The 15,673-nt window shown below is 42.9% G+C and overlaps 1 protein-coding gene across 1 annotated transcript in view; it reads right to left on the bottom strand.

The window, feature by feature from the left end:
• The window catches only part of wdr27 (WD repeat domain 27), a 256,794-nt gene that overhangs the window by 197,319 nt on the left and 43,802 nt on the right, over nt 1-15,673 (bottom strand). The window contains exons 15-16 of the mRNA XM_041207594.1: nt 9,851-9,940; nt 7,772-7,893 (exon numbers count right to left, since the gene is read on the bottom strand). Of these exons, the coding sequence (XP_041063528.1) occupies nt 7,772-7,893; nt 9,851-9,940 (212 nt within the window). The remainder of the gene's footprint in view (nt 1-7,771; nt 7,894-9,850; nt 9,941-15,673) is intronic.

Below are 15,673 nucleotides of genomic sequence, written 5' to 3'. Positions count from 1 at the left end.
ATCTTACTGAATGGTGGAGAAGGCTCGAAGGGCCGAGTGGCCTGCTCCTGCACCTAATTCATATGTTCATATGTGCATAAACTGCCCAAATCATCTTACAGCTGGAATCTTCCAACCAACAGATGACGGAGACTCTGAGCTGTCTACAGCCCAAGATGCAGCAGCAAGGAAAAGGTACATAGCAACAGGCCAGCAGCTTCAATGTGGATGATGCTGCAGACTGTAATGTCACAGAACCACTTTTCACGAAGACAGAAGTGGAAACTATGAAACATTCGTGTATCTGGAATGCACTGACTGAAAGGTGGTAAAAGAAGATTCAGAAGTAACTTGCAAAAGGGAATTAGATATACACTTGAAAAGGAGAAATTATCAGGGCTATGGGCAAAGAACAGAAGAGTGGAAATAACTGAACAGCTTTCTCAAAATACCGACTCAAACAATGAGGCCATGGGCCTCTTTCTGTGCTATATGATTCTGCAAATATGCAGCAGTGCCATTGACCATGAGAAGAGGTCACAAGCGTGGCGGTCACAATCAGAATTAAGTGAATAAGAGAGTTTAAAGGTGGTAGAAGAGCTAGGAATACAGGGCCAACAAAAATAATGTGATGGAAATAGTGTGAAGAACATATCTTTTTATTTCTGTTGGACTGTAGACTAAAATTACAATGGCTGTGGTTGAAAGACATGTCTACTAGAACAGTGTGAGGGATATATACAGTGTTGCTGTCCTTGAACAGAGTGTGGCAATAAAGGCAGGATGGTGCCAAGGAGGAGTTTGGTCTAATGGGGAACTGCCTAGCAACATTGTTTTAATTGGCACCTGACCAGGGTTTGTGTGAGAGCAGCAGCAGAATAGCTCCTAGCCTGAAAGGAAAAGATCTAAAACCTCTTTCTCCTGTATATGTAAGTTTCCAGTAATTCTACACTAATAGCTAGTTGGCTTTTTCTCCTCATATTTCTTTAACCTGCTCTCTCTCTAAAAACCCCTGTCAAGAGGAAAAGGGGAAAATCACCATTAGAGACATTGAAAGGCAAGTGCTCAACCTGTGCACTAAAGACTTCTTCTTATCCTGTCCACAGACAGTTTATACATGGCTTAGCCAGAACTGGACACATTTTTGCGCCTTGTTGTTGAATTCGGCAAGCTCTGCAACAATGCAGGGTTCCTCTAGTGATACACATTGCAGAAGATGTTGCATAGTCTGTGGCTCAGTTCCACATTCACAAGTTGTTGGGCAGGTTGTATATCCCCATTTGCTTAGTGACACCTTTGAACAACCTACACCAGTCCTAAGTCTGTTAAGGCACTTCCAGGTTGCTCAGTTGCAATTAGCTCCTGGGGGAAGGCTTTCATCCGGTAGAATTTCCATCGCTGGGGGTTGTTCGAGACTGGCGAGCCAGGCTTTCCACAAGGCAATGCAGGCTTCAGATGGGGTTGATTGTAATGGAACAACACTGTTTATGAAGCTCTTCCTTGACTTTAGGCAGCTGGGTGTAGGTGTATGACCATGTAGAGGGTGCCTCTCATCTGATGTTTGACGAAGTCGCTCTTTCTTGCTGGCTACCGTTCTTCTTATATCGGGGGAGCGATACCCGCCAGGATATATAGGCTGTTGGTTTTAAACAACCTGTGATAAGTCGGCAGCTTGCATTCAGAACAGCATCCATCTTCTTAGCATGAGTAGATCTTTCCCATGCAGGGCAGGCGTATTTGGCAGTGGAATAGCAAAGAGCAAGTGCACTGGTTCGCCATGTTTTCGAGCTTGCTCCCCATTTTGTGTTAATGAGCTTATTAAGGATGTTGTTTCATGCACTCACTTTTGCCTTTGTCTTTTCGATGTGGTTCTTGAAGGTGAGGCATCTGTCAATGGTGACTCCTAAGTAGATAGGGAGCTCGCAATGCATCGTTGTTGCTCCACACCAGGTTACTTTAAGCTGGCGTTTGGCTTCACGGTTTCTGAGGTGGAATGCACAAACTTGCATCTTTGATGGGTTTGCGCGAAGGTGGTTTTCTTCATAGGAGGATGTTAGTCCCTCCAAGGCCTCAGAAAGCGTTTTCTCCACAATGTTAAAATCAGTGCTTTGGGCAGTGACACATAAGTCATCAGCATGTATAAAACAGCGTGTGACACTGTCTATAGGTTGGTCATTTGTGTAGATGTTGTACAGCAGCGGTGCAAGCAAGCTTCCCTGAGGAAGACCATTCTTCTGAATACACCACCTGCTGCACTTCCCACTTAGTTCAACATAGAACCGGCGATTCTGAAGCATGCTTTCTAACAGCTCTGTTAAGTGAATATCTTTTGTCATCTCTAGGATCTTGCAGAGGAGACGTCTATGGTTCACTGTATCATATGCTAAATTTCACTAAAGACTGAAAGACCATCTTGTGTCAACAACAAAGAACTGAAAAGAATTTGGAAAACATCGATCAAAATCAATCTATTGAATCCTGTACTCCAGAATTGGTGCTATTGAACTGCTTTATCCCACCCTTAAAATCCATGTTTTTGTGGTCTTATGTGTCATGTATGTGCGTGTATAGGGATTTAAGGAGGGGTAGAGTTTAGGTTATAGAGTTAAAAATCAGCAGTACATTTTTCTTTCTTTTGCCACTGCTTCAAGACAATTGGTTCAATAATCAGTTATTTACTTATTAAGTTTACAAAACCTGGTGCTCACATTCTGTTAACCTAAATTAAACAATTAGTGGGTTGATCAAACTTTATCACATTTGTCATGTGCTCGGGGAGCAGTGGGGCTTAATATTGCAGTACACTATCCCTAGTGAGTTGTGGCAAAGTTTGGGGGCTCAGGCCTGGATATTTTGGAACAAAAGACAATGATGATTTGGGTGTAGGTTTAGTAAGTAAAAAGCTAAAAGGAAACACCAGGTTTATACTGTCAAAAATAAGATGGCAGTGGAAATTGCTAAAGCTTTCCTGCAAGTGGAAGAGATGTCCTTGACGATTTTACAAAGGAATCGCAAAAACCAGGTTAATCGAATTGACAAGCAGATTAAGAGTAGGATTGCCTTCCAAAGCTAGGAAGGCAGCGATAATCGAAGAGACAGCACAGCATTTAAAATTGGAAGAAGACCAAAGATCTCCAAGGGGTGGTTCATTTGAATGGGCTCAAATTCAGTTGCAAATAAAAAAATTGGAACTAGAGGCAGAAGAAAAAGAAAGGGAAAGGGCATTCCAAAGGGAACAGGCAGAAAGGGCAGAGAAAGAAAAGGAAAATGAAAGAGAAAGGGCATTTCAAAGGGAGTTGGAATTTGGTGAAGTTAGAAAAGGAGGAAAGGGAAAAATAGAGAGAATTCCAGCTTAAAATGCTGGCAGTTAAGAAAAGAGATACCAGTAGGTGAAGCAGGACTTCCTTCCAGATCAGAACCCAATAGGGAGATGTTTAAATTTGTACAAGCTCTTCCAAGGCTTGAGGAAAGGGATGTTGAAGCATTCTTTATTTCATTTGAGAAGATAGCTAAACAGATAAACTGGCCAAAGGAAACCTGGGCATTTTCCATGCAGAGCAAATTGACAGGTAGAGCCCAGGAAATTTATGCTTCACTATCAGAGGAGGCTTCAGGGTATTATGCTTTGGTGAAAAAGGCCACTTTCAATGCATATAAGTTGATCCCTGAAGAATACAGACAAAAGATTCGAAATTTAAGGAAACAGCTTAGGCAAACTTACATTTAATTTGAAAGTGTTTGATGGGCATTATGAGTTGAAACTACCTATGAAGTTCTCAGAGAGACCATTCTCTTGGAAGAATTTAAAAACTCCCTATCTTCTGTAATAAGAACCCATGTTGAAGACTGCTAGACAGGCAGCAGTAATGGCTGATGATTATTAGCTGATCCATAAAACTAAACCTTTTTTCCATCACCCCCATAAATTTGAAAAGGATAGAAAGTGAGAGAGTGAAAGTAAGGAAGTAGTCAGGGTAGAGAATGAATAACTGGGAATACCTTGAGATCTCCTCCCCAGATCAGGAAGGAAGGTGCTGAGGGTGGTGGTGAAACTCGTAGGCCTAAATATTTCCATTGCAATAAAGTGAGACACATTCATTCAGAATGCTGGATGTTGCGAGGGAAGCCCATGGGACTTATTGGAGTTCATAAGAATGAGTCCGAAAAGGGAACTCAAAAAGAAAATGCCACGGATCAAATTGTAGCTTTAACTACAAATAAGGGATTGGAGATAAACGCTGCTGTGAAGGCAGGTGAAGTGAATAAGGTAGGTGAGAGATATAAAGGGTCTTTGTCTAAAGGAAAGATAACTCCTTTTTCATCAAACAATACAGCTAAACCCATAAATATATTAAGGGACACAGGAGCTACTCAAACTCTTTTGCTGGAGAAGGACCTAATTTTCCCTCCAGAGAGTTCAATGAAAGCTAAAGTATGGTAAACGGGAAAAGTGGAGAGTATATCCTGGTTCCATTGTACAAAGTGCAACTGGAGAGTTATTTATTGGTGGTTGTAGGAGTGGTTAAGAGATTACCTGTGGATGGAGTTGATTTACTCCTGGGGAATGTTTTGGCAGGAGTGAAAGTTATAGCTTCGCCCATAATTACAGAAAGTCTGAGAAAGGCTAGAGCAGTTACAAGAACAAATTTCTGGCATTTTTCCATCATGTGTGGTGACTAGAGCAATGACTAAATAAAGTACAGGTCAAAGTAATACCGTGAGCAGTGTTAGAGTAGCTGAAACTTTCTTTAAGGATGAGGATAATTCAAAAGAAGTGTTTGGCATGTCTTCATTAATTGAGGCTCAGAAAGCAGATCCAGAATTAATCAAGTTAGCACAGACAGCTTACACTGAAGCTAAGGCTGAAGGAATTCCAGAGTGCTATTATATTAAAAATGGAGTTCTGATGAGGAAGTGGAGACATCCTCACAGACCTGCAGATGAGGAATGGACAGTTGTTCATCAGATAGTGGTTCTACCCAAATATCATAAGGAGATATTGCGAGTAGCACATGAAATCCCTATGACAGGACATGTAGGAATACGGAAAATCCAAGCATCGATAGGCATTTTACCTGACCAAGACTTCATAAGGACATAGTGCAATTTTGTAAAACGTGTCATAAATGTCAGGTAGTAGGTAAACCTCAACGTGTAATCAAACCAGCACCTTTAATACCCATACCAGTTTTTGAAGAACCATTCAGTCAGGTATTAGTAGAATGTGTGGGACCATTACCCAAAACGAAAGCAGGACATCAGTATATCCTTACAATCATAAATATGATTTCCAGAAGCTATTCCTTTAAGGACAATTACAGCTAAGGTGGTAGTGGAAAAGTTTTTCATTCGTTATGGCTACCAATTGAAATGCAATCTGACCAAGGTTCTAACCTCATGTCTAAAATTTTCCAGAACCTAATCAGCAATTTAGGCATCAAACAAATAAAGTCTACTGCCTATCACCCAGAGACACAGGGAGCTTTAGAGAGATACCATCAGACTCTCAAAACAATGATTGAGACCTATTGCCATGAATACCCAAAGGATTGGGACAAAGGATTAGAATTCTTACTATTTGCTACCAGAGATTCTCCAAATGAATCTACTGGATCTAGTCCATTTGAATTGATCTATGGTCATGAAAGAAGAGGTCCATTAAAAGTGATTAAGCAAAAGTTTGTAAAGCAGAAAGACAAATCCTCCATGTTGTATTACATGCCCATGTTTCTAGAAAGACTCACAGGAGCATGTAAAGGAGGTGAACTACATAACTGTGTGGTTTATTTAGACGATGTCGTAATATGTAGTATCACATTCGAAGAACATGTAAAACCATTCATTATAATCAGCCATGATCATAATGAATCGCGGAGCAGGCCCATAGGGCTGAATGGCCTACTCCTGCTCCTAGTTTCTATGTAATTAGAGGACCTACTTAAACAATTACAGTTGGCTGGCTTAGTCATAAATCTGGCCGAAAGCGAATGTGCAAAAGCAAGGGTAACTTATCCAGGTTACATAGTAGGACAAGGGCAAGTGTTGCCAAGAACAGCAAAAGTGATTGCTCTAATAGAATTCCCCATTCCTAAAACTAAACGAGAAATCATGAGGTTTTTGGAAATGTATATAGGAAGTTTGTGCCTAACCTCAGCACAATAGCTGTGTCTCTCACTAATTTGTTAAGAAAACTGGTAAAAGTGGTATGGTCAGCAGAATGCCAAGGAGCCTTTGAAAATCTGAAGGCAATCTTAATAAATGAACCAATGTTGGCTGCTTCTGCCTTTACCAAATCCTTTAAAATGGCAAATGATGTTAATGACTTGAAGGTAGGTGCAGTCCTATTACAAGATTATAAATTGGGTATAGAGAAGCCTTTTCCAAGAAGCTAAATCAATATCAGAGGAAGTACTCTACAGTAGAAAAAGAAATTCTAGCACTGTTGTTGTCTCTTCAACACTTTGAAGTTTTTGCCCGACATGATTACAAAGAAATACTAATCTACACTGACCAAATCCACTGGCGTTCATTGAAAAGTTTAAAACTCGAAATGCATGACTGTTTATATGTAGTCTATTGTTTCAACCATTCAATGTAAAGAGTGTTCACATTGCCAGCAAAGATCATGTGATCGCGGATGCATTGTCCTGGGTGTAAAATGCTAAAATAAGTTAAAGCGGTAAGAAATGTTGAAGATTATATAAGATTGTATAAGGGGTAGAAAGGATGAATAGAAGTAAGTCTCGTGTTTTGTTGTCCATGTGTCACATACTTTGTGATGAAACACATTTTTGAAATGGTGTTTCATCTCTTTTAAGGGTGGAGGCATGTAAAGAACAAATCTTTTTATTTCTGTTGGACTGTGGACTAAAATTACAATGGCTGCAGTTAAAAGACATGTCTACTGGAACAGTGTGAGGGATATATACAATGTTGCTGTCCTGGAACAGAGTGTGCCATGAAAGCCAGGATAGTGTTGGGGAGGAGTCTAGTCTAATGGGGAACTGCCTGGCACCAAAGTTTTAATTGGCTCCTGACCAGGTGACCAGGGTTTGTGTGAGGGCAGTGCAGCAGAATAGCTCCTAGTCTGAAAGGAAAAGATCTAAAACTTCTCTTTCTTGTGTGTGTAGGTTTCCAGTAATTCTATACTAATAGCTAGCTGGCTTTTTCTTCTCATATCTCTATAACCTGTTCTCTCTCTGAAAAGCCCTCTCAAGAGGAAAAGGGAAAAATCACCATTAGAGACATTAAAAGGCAAATGCTCAACCAGTGAACTAAAGACTGAAAATGCTGGAAGATCACCTTGTGTCATCAACAAAGAACTGAAAGGAATTTGGAAGACATCGATCAAAATCAACCCATTAAACCCTGTTCTCTGGAATCGGTGCTATTGAACTGTTTTTTCCCACCCTGAAAATCCATGTTTTTATGTGTCTTATGTGTCTTGTATATGTGTGTGTATAAAGATTTAAGAAGGGGTACAGTTTAGGTTATAGAGTTGGAAATTAGCAGTTTATATTTCTTTCTTTTGCCACTGGTTAAAGACAATTTGTTCAATAAACAGTTATTCACTTATTAAGTTTACAAACCTGGTGCTCGTATTTTGTTAACTTAAATTAAACAATTAGGTGGGTTGATAAAACTTATTCTCATTTTTCACAGCCCAGGGAGCAGTGGGGCTTGATATTGCAGCACACGATCTCCAGTGAGTCGTGCCAATAGGCACAATGTTAACATGTTGCAGGAAGTAGGTGTGCCTCACCATCATTTTAATTTGGACAGATATAATTACCAACATCAGTGCAGGTGTAGAGCCATGAACTGGCCAGATCCATAATGACCTGTCTTCCGAAGCTGTCAACAGCCATTTATTATTCTGAGTCCAACCAACACAATTCACAGCTCCATCATAACCTGAATGAAAGCACAGAATAAATGTTGAGTATTGTATAAGAAAGTACCTGAATTATAAAGGCTATAAAGTATGCATATCAGGTGACAAAATGATAGTCATTGTGGACTAGGCCAAAGTTATTTCCTCCCTTGATTTTCCTCAGTCCTTAGCAATATCTTCTTTAAACGCTTTAGCACAGGGGCTACTCTGAAAGAAATTATCAGAAATACTACTACCATTTCAAGATCATATTAGTGCAGTACATCTGCCTAATTTTACAATATAATACATGAATTAGCCTCAGAACTTTCTACTTAAAGAAGCTGGTGTTTCTGTTCTGGCAAAAAATTTCAGAGAAGCATCCCCAAAATGCTGTCAAAGATTCTGAATCCCGCTCTCGCACTGTTTAACTTGTTATTCACAATGGCCTTGCAAATCTTTGGTCAAATCATTTATGAAAGAGACAAGAAACATGAGCCATGATTTCAATTGCGTATTAACACTTCTGTGGAAAGGCAATAGGAACAATGAAAAACAAAAATCTAACAAGTGCAATTTTTTTAACTGACTTGTACAAACTATTAGTGAAAAGCTATACACATGTTAAAGGAAAACATTTACAAAGTGAGTTTTATGAATATATTAATCCATGTTTATTTAATCTACATAAGTAAAATAGTTTGGTTTAAAAAAACATCGAAGTGCAGATGCAAGTTTTGCAGAGTTTCAGTGCTGCCCTCTTGTGTACAGAATATTATTATTGAAACAACAGGATTAGAAATTTGAACTGCTTTGGCTTGCCATTAGTGCCAATGAACATGTAGCGACTACCAGCAATTCTCTGGAATAATTTGCTGATTCAATCACAATTTGTTTTTCTGAACCAACAATAGGATGTGCAGGCACCACCACATTTACCCACATAAGATCCTCAAAGGGAGAAATTGAAGAATTGCTGTGTTTTGATTAAGAAGAAACATAGGAACATAGGAGCAGGAATAGACCATTTGACACTTTGAGTCAGCTCCATCATGGCTGATCTGGTTGTGGTCTCAGCTTCACTTTCCTGTCTGCATCCCGTAGCCCTTGGCTCCTTGCCTAACAAAAATCTAACTTGGCTTTGAATAAATTCAAAGACCCAGCCTCCACTACTTTATGGGCACGAGAATTCCACACACCAACCACCCTTTAGGAGAAAAATCCCACGATACTGTTGTTCTTGTCCTTCTTAGAGCTCACAGGGTTGGGAGGATTCACACAAAATTAATGAAGATACTGAGAAGATAGTTAATTGTGAATGGGTGAAAGTAGAAAGGGCTTAAAATCACTTATTTGATTGGTGAAAAATAGGCATGCCTTCAGAAAGGCATGGTCAGGTATGAGGTTCCAACCTAGCAATTTGGTTAAAAAAATGCCAAAATGTTATTTAATTTGGACAGGCAGCCTCGGGGAATAACTTGTGCTCAACAGCCTTTACTTGAACACACATACTGCAGAGTTTGCTCTGGAAATTAAGCATGGGAATGCAGCTAAGTATTTGTATCAGTGGCCTTGAAATTATGCCAAACGTACAAATGTTTAATTCGTTTGCATGCAGTTCCTTTCTTTGCCACTTCAACAGAGAAGTTAACTCAACTGAAATAACTTACGCAGAAATAGCACAGAGGAATTCTGAGTAAACACGTTAAGGTCTGTCTTCTAAATAACTGTACTCTAAATTGCATTTAACACAGGAGAACTTGGTCATGGCCAGTTTAAATGTAAGGAAACCAATTGCTTATTATGAAGTTAAATGCTTCTCCCTTTGACATGCTGGGGAAGAATAATCCAATGGCCATATGAAGTCTGTTAATGAGAAAAGTCAACTGGAAAGTAGGAATATCCTGACAACTATTACAAATAATAGAATAATAGATACGAAATAGCTTCAAAACCTATTTTTGCTCTTTTTAATCAAAACCTATTCACAGCTGTTACCTTTAAACACAGTCGGGGGTCCAGTAAGTGATGAATTATAAACAAGCATGGAACAGTCAGCCAATCCAACAGCAAGCAGCTTTCCATCTCCTGAAAAATACCATTAAATCAGGGGCTGAAGAAGTGCCATAGCTTTATTCCTGGGTAAAGGTTGTTGTAGAGTCCAACTACTGGTTACAGCATTTGAAAATTATATACTTATTTTTAATGTCCTTGACAGATGAATAGATAATATGGATATGACACACCTGACAGGTGCACACGCACCTACACGCATGTGCCAAGCAGATGCCTTTTTAAGTTTTCATTCACTAGTAATTGTTCAGGTAATATGAATAGTGTTCTGTGTGCAGTTTTTCTCATTGGATTTATGTTTGCAAACACAGTACATTAGTCAGTTTTAAAGAATAAGCACCAAAAAGAAGCAGATCACATAAACTAGATTTGATTCAGTTGAAAGACAGCTCTTGCTTCAGGCAAGCTAGATCACAGCCAGTCACCTGCACCAGTCCAGGCCCAGTCACCTGCACCAGTCCACGGCCAGTCACCTGCACCAGTCCACGGCCAGCCACCTGCACCAGTCCACGGCCAGTCACCTGCACCAGTCCACGGCCAGTCACCTGCACCAATCCACGGCCAGTCACCTGCACCAGTCCACGGCCAGTCACCTGCACCAATCCACGGCCCAGTCACCTGCACCAGTCCACGGCCAGTCACCTGCACCAGTCCAGGCCCAGTCACCTGCACCAGTCCACGGCCAGTCACCTGCACCAGTCCACGGCCAGTCACCTGCACCAGTCCACGGCCAGTCACCTGCACCAGTCCAGGCCCAGCCACCTGCACCAGTCCACGGCCAGCCACCTGCACCAGTCCACGGCCAGTCACCTGCACCAGTCCACGGCCAGTCACCTGCACCAGTCCACGGCCAGCCACCTGCACCAGTCCACGGCCAGTCACCTGCACCAGTCCACGGCCAGTCACCTGCACCAGTCCACGGCCAGCCACCTGCACCAGTCCAGGCCCAGTCACCTGCACCAGTCCACGGCCAGCCACCTGCACCAGTCCACAGCCAGTCACCTGCACCAGTCCACAGCCAGTCACCTGCACCAGTCCACGGCCAGTCACCTGCACCAGTCCACGGCCAGCCACCTGCACCAGTCCAGGCCCAGTCACCTGCACCAGTCCAGGACAAGTCACCTGCACCAGTCCAGGCCCAGCCACCTGCACCAGTCCAGGCCCAGTCACCTGCACCAGTCCAGGCCCAGTCACCTGCACCAATCCACGGCCAGTCACCTGCACCAGTCCACGGCCAGTCACCTGCACCAGAACACGGTCAGTCACCTGCACCAGAACACGGTCAGTCACCTGCACCAATCCACGGCCAGTCAACTGCACCAGTCCACGGCCAGTCACCTGCACCAGAACACGGTCAGTCACCTGCACCAATCCACGGCCAGTCACCTGCACCAGTCCACGGCCAGTCACCTGCACCAGTCCACGGCCAGTCACCTGCACCAATCCACGGCCAGTCACCTGCACCAGTCCACGGCCCAGTCACCTGCACCAGTCCACGGCCAGTCACCTGCACCAGTCCACGGCCAGCCACCTGCACCAGTCCACGGCCAATTCACCTACACTAATCCACAGCCAGCCACCTGCACCAGTACACGGCCAGTCACCTGCACCAGTAAACGGACAGTCACCTGCACAGGTACAAAACCACACCCAATCACCTGCACAGGTACAAAACCACACCCAATCACCTGCACAGGTACAAAGCCAGTCACCTGCACCATTCCACTGTCAGTCACCTGCACCAGTACATGCCCAGCCATCTGCACCAGTCCACGGCCAGCCACTTGCAACCACTCCATGGCCAGACAGCTACATCCAGTCCATGCCCAGCCAGCTGCACCTTTCCACAGCCATCCATCTGCACCAGTCCATGCCCAGCCATCTGCATCAGTCCACACCCAGTCAACTACACCAGTCTACACTCAGTCAACTGCATACCACTCCCAGCCAATTGCACTAGTCCATGCCCAGCCATCTGCATCAATCCACACCCAGTCAGCTACACCAGTACATGCCCAGCCATCTACATCAATCCACACCCAGTCAGCTACACCAGTACATGCCCAGCCATCTACATCAATCCACACCCAATCACCTACACCAATCCACAAACAGTCAGCTACACCAGTACATGCCCAGCCACCTGCAAACAGTCTTCATCCAGCCACTTGCAACCAGTCCTCACCCAGTTCTTTGTACCCAATCAACACCCAGCCACTTGCAACCAGTCCACAGACAGTCACCTGCACCAGTCCATGCCCAGCCATGAGCAACCAGTCCACGGTGAGTCACCTGCAAGCATTCCATGACCAATCACCAGCAGCCATCTGCCAGCCACAAGTTCCCAGTCCAATCCAGCAGCCAGTCTCCAGCATCTGGCTTGCAGTCAGCAGCAGAGTGGTGAGAGGACTCAAGTGTTCCAATTTATACAAGCACTGTGGTTAGAATCAGGAGTGGAAGAGGCAGCAGCACTGATACAGTTGCCAATAATAGCAAGCTTCTGAATAAATACAGAGGTGGCACAGAAACAGGAGAAACTGCACAACATTTCCATTAATAGGTCCAATTCCTTCTGTAAAAGCTGACGATCAGCACTGCTGAATCTCCAGCTTTCAATGCTTGCAGCAAATTTTGCACTTTACAAATAGCCTGGGTAAGGGTTTGCTGCAACAGATGCAAACCTTGATCATATATTAAAATCGGGGAGGCAATGGCATAGTGGTATTGTTGCTGGACTAGTAATCCAGAGACCCAGAGTAATGCTCTGAGGACTGGCACTTGTTGCCCACCTCTAATTGCCTTTGAATTAAGTGGCCTGCTAGGCCGTTTCAGAGGGCAATTAAGAGTCAACCACACTGCTTTGGGTCTGGAGTCACACGTAGGCCAGACCAGGTAAGGATGCAGATTTTCTTTCTTAAAGGATATTAGTGAACTAGATGGGTTTTACGACAATCGATGATAGTTTCATGGTCACCATTACTGAGACTAGCTTTCAATGCCAGTTTTTTTTAAAAATTGAATTCAAATTCCACCAGCTGCCAAGGTGAGATTTGAATTTGTGTTCCCAGAGGACTGGGCCTCTGAATTACTAGTCGAATGACATTACCACAACACCACCATCTTCTCCTAAACTGCCACGTTGAAACTATTAGCTCTTTAGAGTGTTGCAGATCCCAGGTCTTTGCTGCAGCATTATTTCTCCATATTGCTTTCTGAGACAAAAGGAGACATACTTGCCTGCTTTCATACACAGACAAAACTCTTCCCATTCATGTCCAGATGCATAATGTCATCAAAGATCTTGGGAGATTTCTCAAAATTTCATCACATTTGAAATTAATCTACAGCTGGCATTAAGTTGAAGCAAAGTTAGACTATCTCCTCAAACTGGTATTACCAAAATGCAATGTGCCAGTAGTATTTACTCAGCAGCATTTTTCTGTTGTTGTGGCATGAAGAAAGCACCACATCCACATGAAACTGTCATAAAAGTGGGCCATTCAATGCAGACAAGTAAACTACAGAACGGAAAAGTAATGCTTTGTGTTTCAGCTATTTCTCCTAAAGTAGTAACATAAAGTAACCCAGGCGAAATAACTTCTGTATCCCTTCTCCATATACTAATTGTGTTCATCTCATCTGGTCAAAAATTTGTCAGCTCCAGAATATCCATGTTGAAAGGAAGAAGGCAAAGCAAAATACTTTCCATCCAGAAAGTGATATCAGCACATGCAAAAATGACCCAATATTTTGGATATGTCACAGGAAACACATTGATCTTAGTCAGTCTGACAGAATCGATCTGCAATCCCCCCGTATCCCCCACATCATCTTCAGTTAACAGGAGCATTTCACAATAAAGCATTAGTACAATTTTCCACTGCAGTTTGCTGCATAGTTAAATGAGAAGGAATTGGCAAAATGTAAATTACTGTACATTATAATTACTTTTAATTTGTTGCAGTGGCCTTGGGCTGGATTTTACGGACATACGCAAAATACAAGGGGTGGCAAACCAATCACCTCCCTGCCACTCCCAAGCTGTCCTCCATAATGCACTAGGTGGGCAGGCACCTGCCATATTTGACTAAATAATTAAGAGTCAAATGAACTTCTTAACAAGCCAATTATCCCGTATAATATACTGCCCATGCCCTCTGGTTGACGTGGGCAGGCAAGGGGAGAGAAGATTTTGTAAAGGCAGGAAGGAGAGCGTCATTCGGGGAGTGCCCTTTGCGCATCAGGGGCGTTCCCCCCTGCTGTATGTTCATCCTGACCTCCAAAACATGCCCTCCCAGCTCCTTCCATGGGTTGCCCAATCCCTCCCCATCCAAGGCCCCCAATTTACCTAGGTCCAGATGCCATGGCTGCCTATTCACAGTCCCAGAAGCGCCCACTCCTGAGCTGGCGCTGCGGGCAATCAGGTTAACTGGCAGCTCTTGAGGACAAAACTTCCTTCCACTGAGGGGCAGAAGTCTTACTCTCACCTTGGTTAGCCTGCCAACAACATGCTATGGCTGAGAGGCAGGCTTCTTTCAGGCACCTTTCTGGTGCATTGACTGCCGACTTTCCTTCCAGAGTTGGAGTGGGGGTCGGCAATCTGTCAACCCCCAAAAAATCCAGCCCCTTATTCTAAGAGAAATTTCATTAGGTGCATTTTCACTGCTGTATGTTCTATTTCAGTGTTTGAAGGCATCACTGATTCTTTACTATGTATACCTTGCAGCATGATTTCATTTATATCCATTGTTTTGGAATTTGCATCTATTTTAAATGTAGTTATTTTGCAGCAAGAATTAGTTCTTTCTCACCTGATTCAGAGGAACATAGGAACATGCTACTCATCTTACTCAGTGCCAATGTTCCCAGTTTTGAATATCAATTAATCAACCAGACCAAAGCTTTAAGTGCACTGCACGTGGGGAGATTTCACTGCCTAGATAAAAAGGCTTCATGAAATGGACTGATGGAACTTCACGTGGAGTGAGAAGCTGCATAAACTAGACTTTTAAAATTTTGAGTTGGATAGCTATTTTTTATAATTTTTCAGAATGTATAAGAGATGAAAACACTGTCCCATTTTAAATAAGTCTAAATATATAGCCAACATAGAATGGCTTGTATACAATACTTGTCAAATGGAAACATTTTTTTCTCAACATATTCTATCCTCAAGGTAGTGTCCTCAGCCCAACCATCGTCAGCTGCTTCATCAATGATTTTCCTGCCATTAGAAATGGGGATGTTTAGCACCATTTTTGTCTCCTCGGATACTGAACTATGTCCAAATACAGCAAGATCTGGACAATATCCAGGTTTGGGCTGACAATGTCAAGTAACAGTCAGGCCACGCAAGTGCCAGGCAATGACCATCGCCGACGAGAGAATCTTGACGTTCAACGGCATTACCATCACTGAATCCCCCTTATCAACATCCTGGGGGTTACCATTGACCAGAAACTGAACTGGATTAGTCATATAAATACTGTGGCTACAAGAGCAAGTCAGAGGCTAGGAATCCTGTGGCGAGTAACTCACCTCCTGACTCCCCAAAGCCTGATAACCATCCACAAGGCACAAGTCAGGAGTGGGATGGAATACTCCCCGCTTGCCTGGATGAGTGCAGCTCCCACAACACTCAAGAAGCTTGACACTATCTAGGATAAAGCAGCCCACTTGATTGGAAGCATATCCACAAACATTCACTCCTTCCACCACCGATGCACAATTGCAGCAATGTGCACCATC

Source organism: Carcharodon carcharias, chromosome 2 (assembly GCF_017639515.1).
Source record: "Carcharodon carcharias isolate sCarCar2 chromosome 2, sCarCar2.pri, whole genome shotgun sequence".
NCBI lineage: Eukaryota > Metazoa > Chordata > Chondrichthyes > Lamniformes > Lamnidae > Carcharodon > Carcharodon carcharias.
This window is presented reverse-complemented; position numbering and strand designations above follow the sequence as displayed.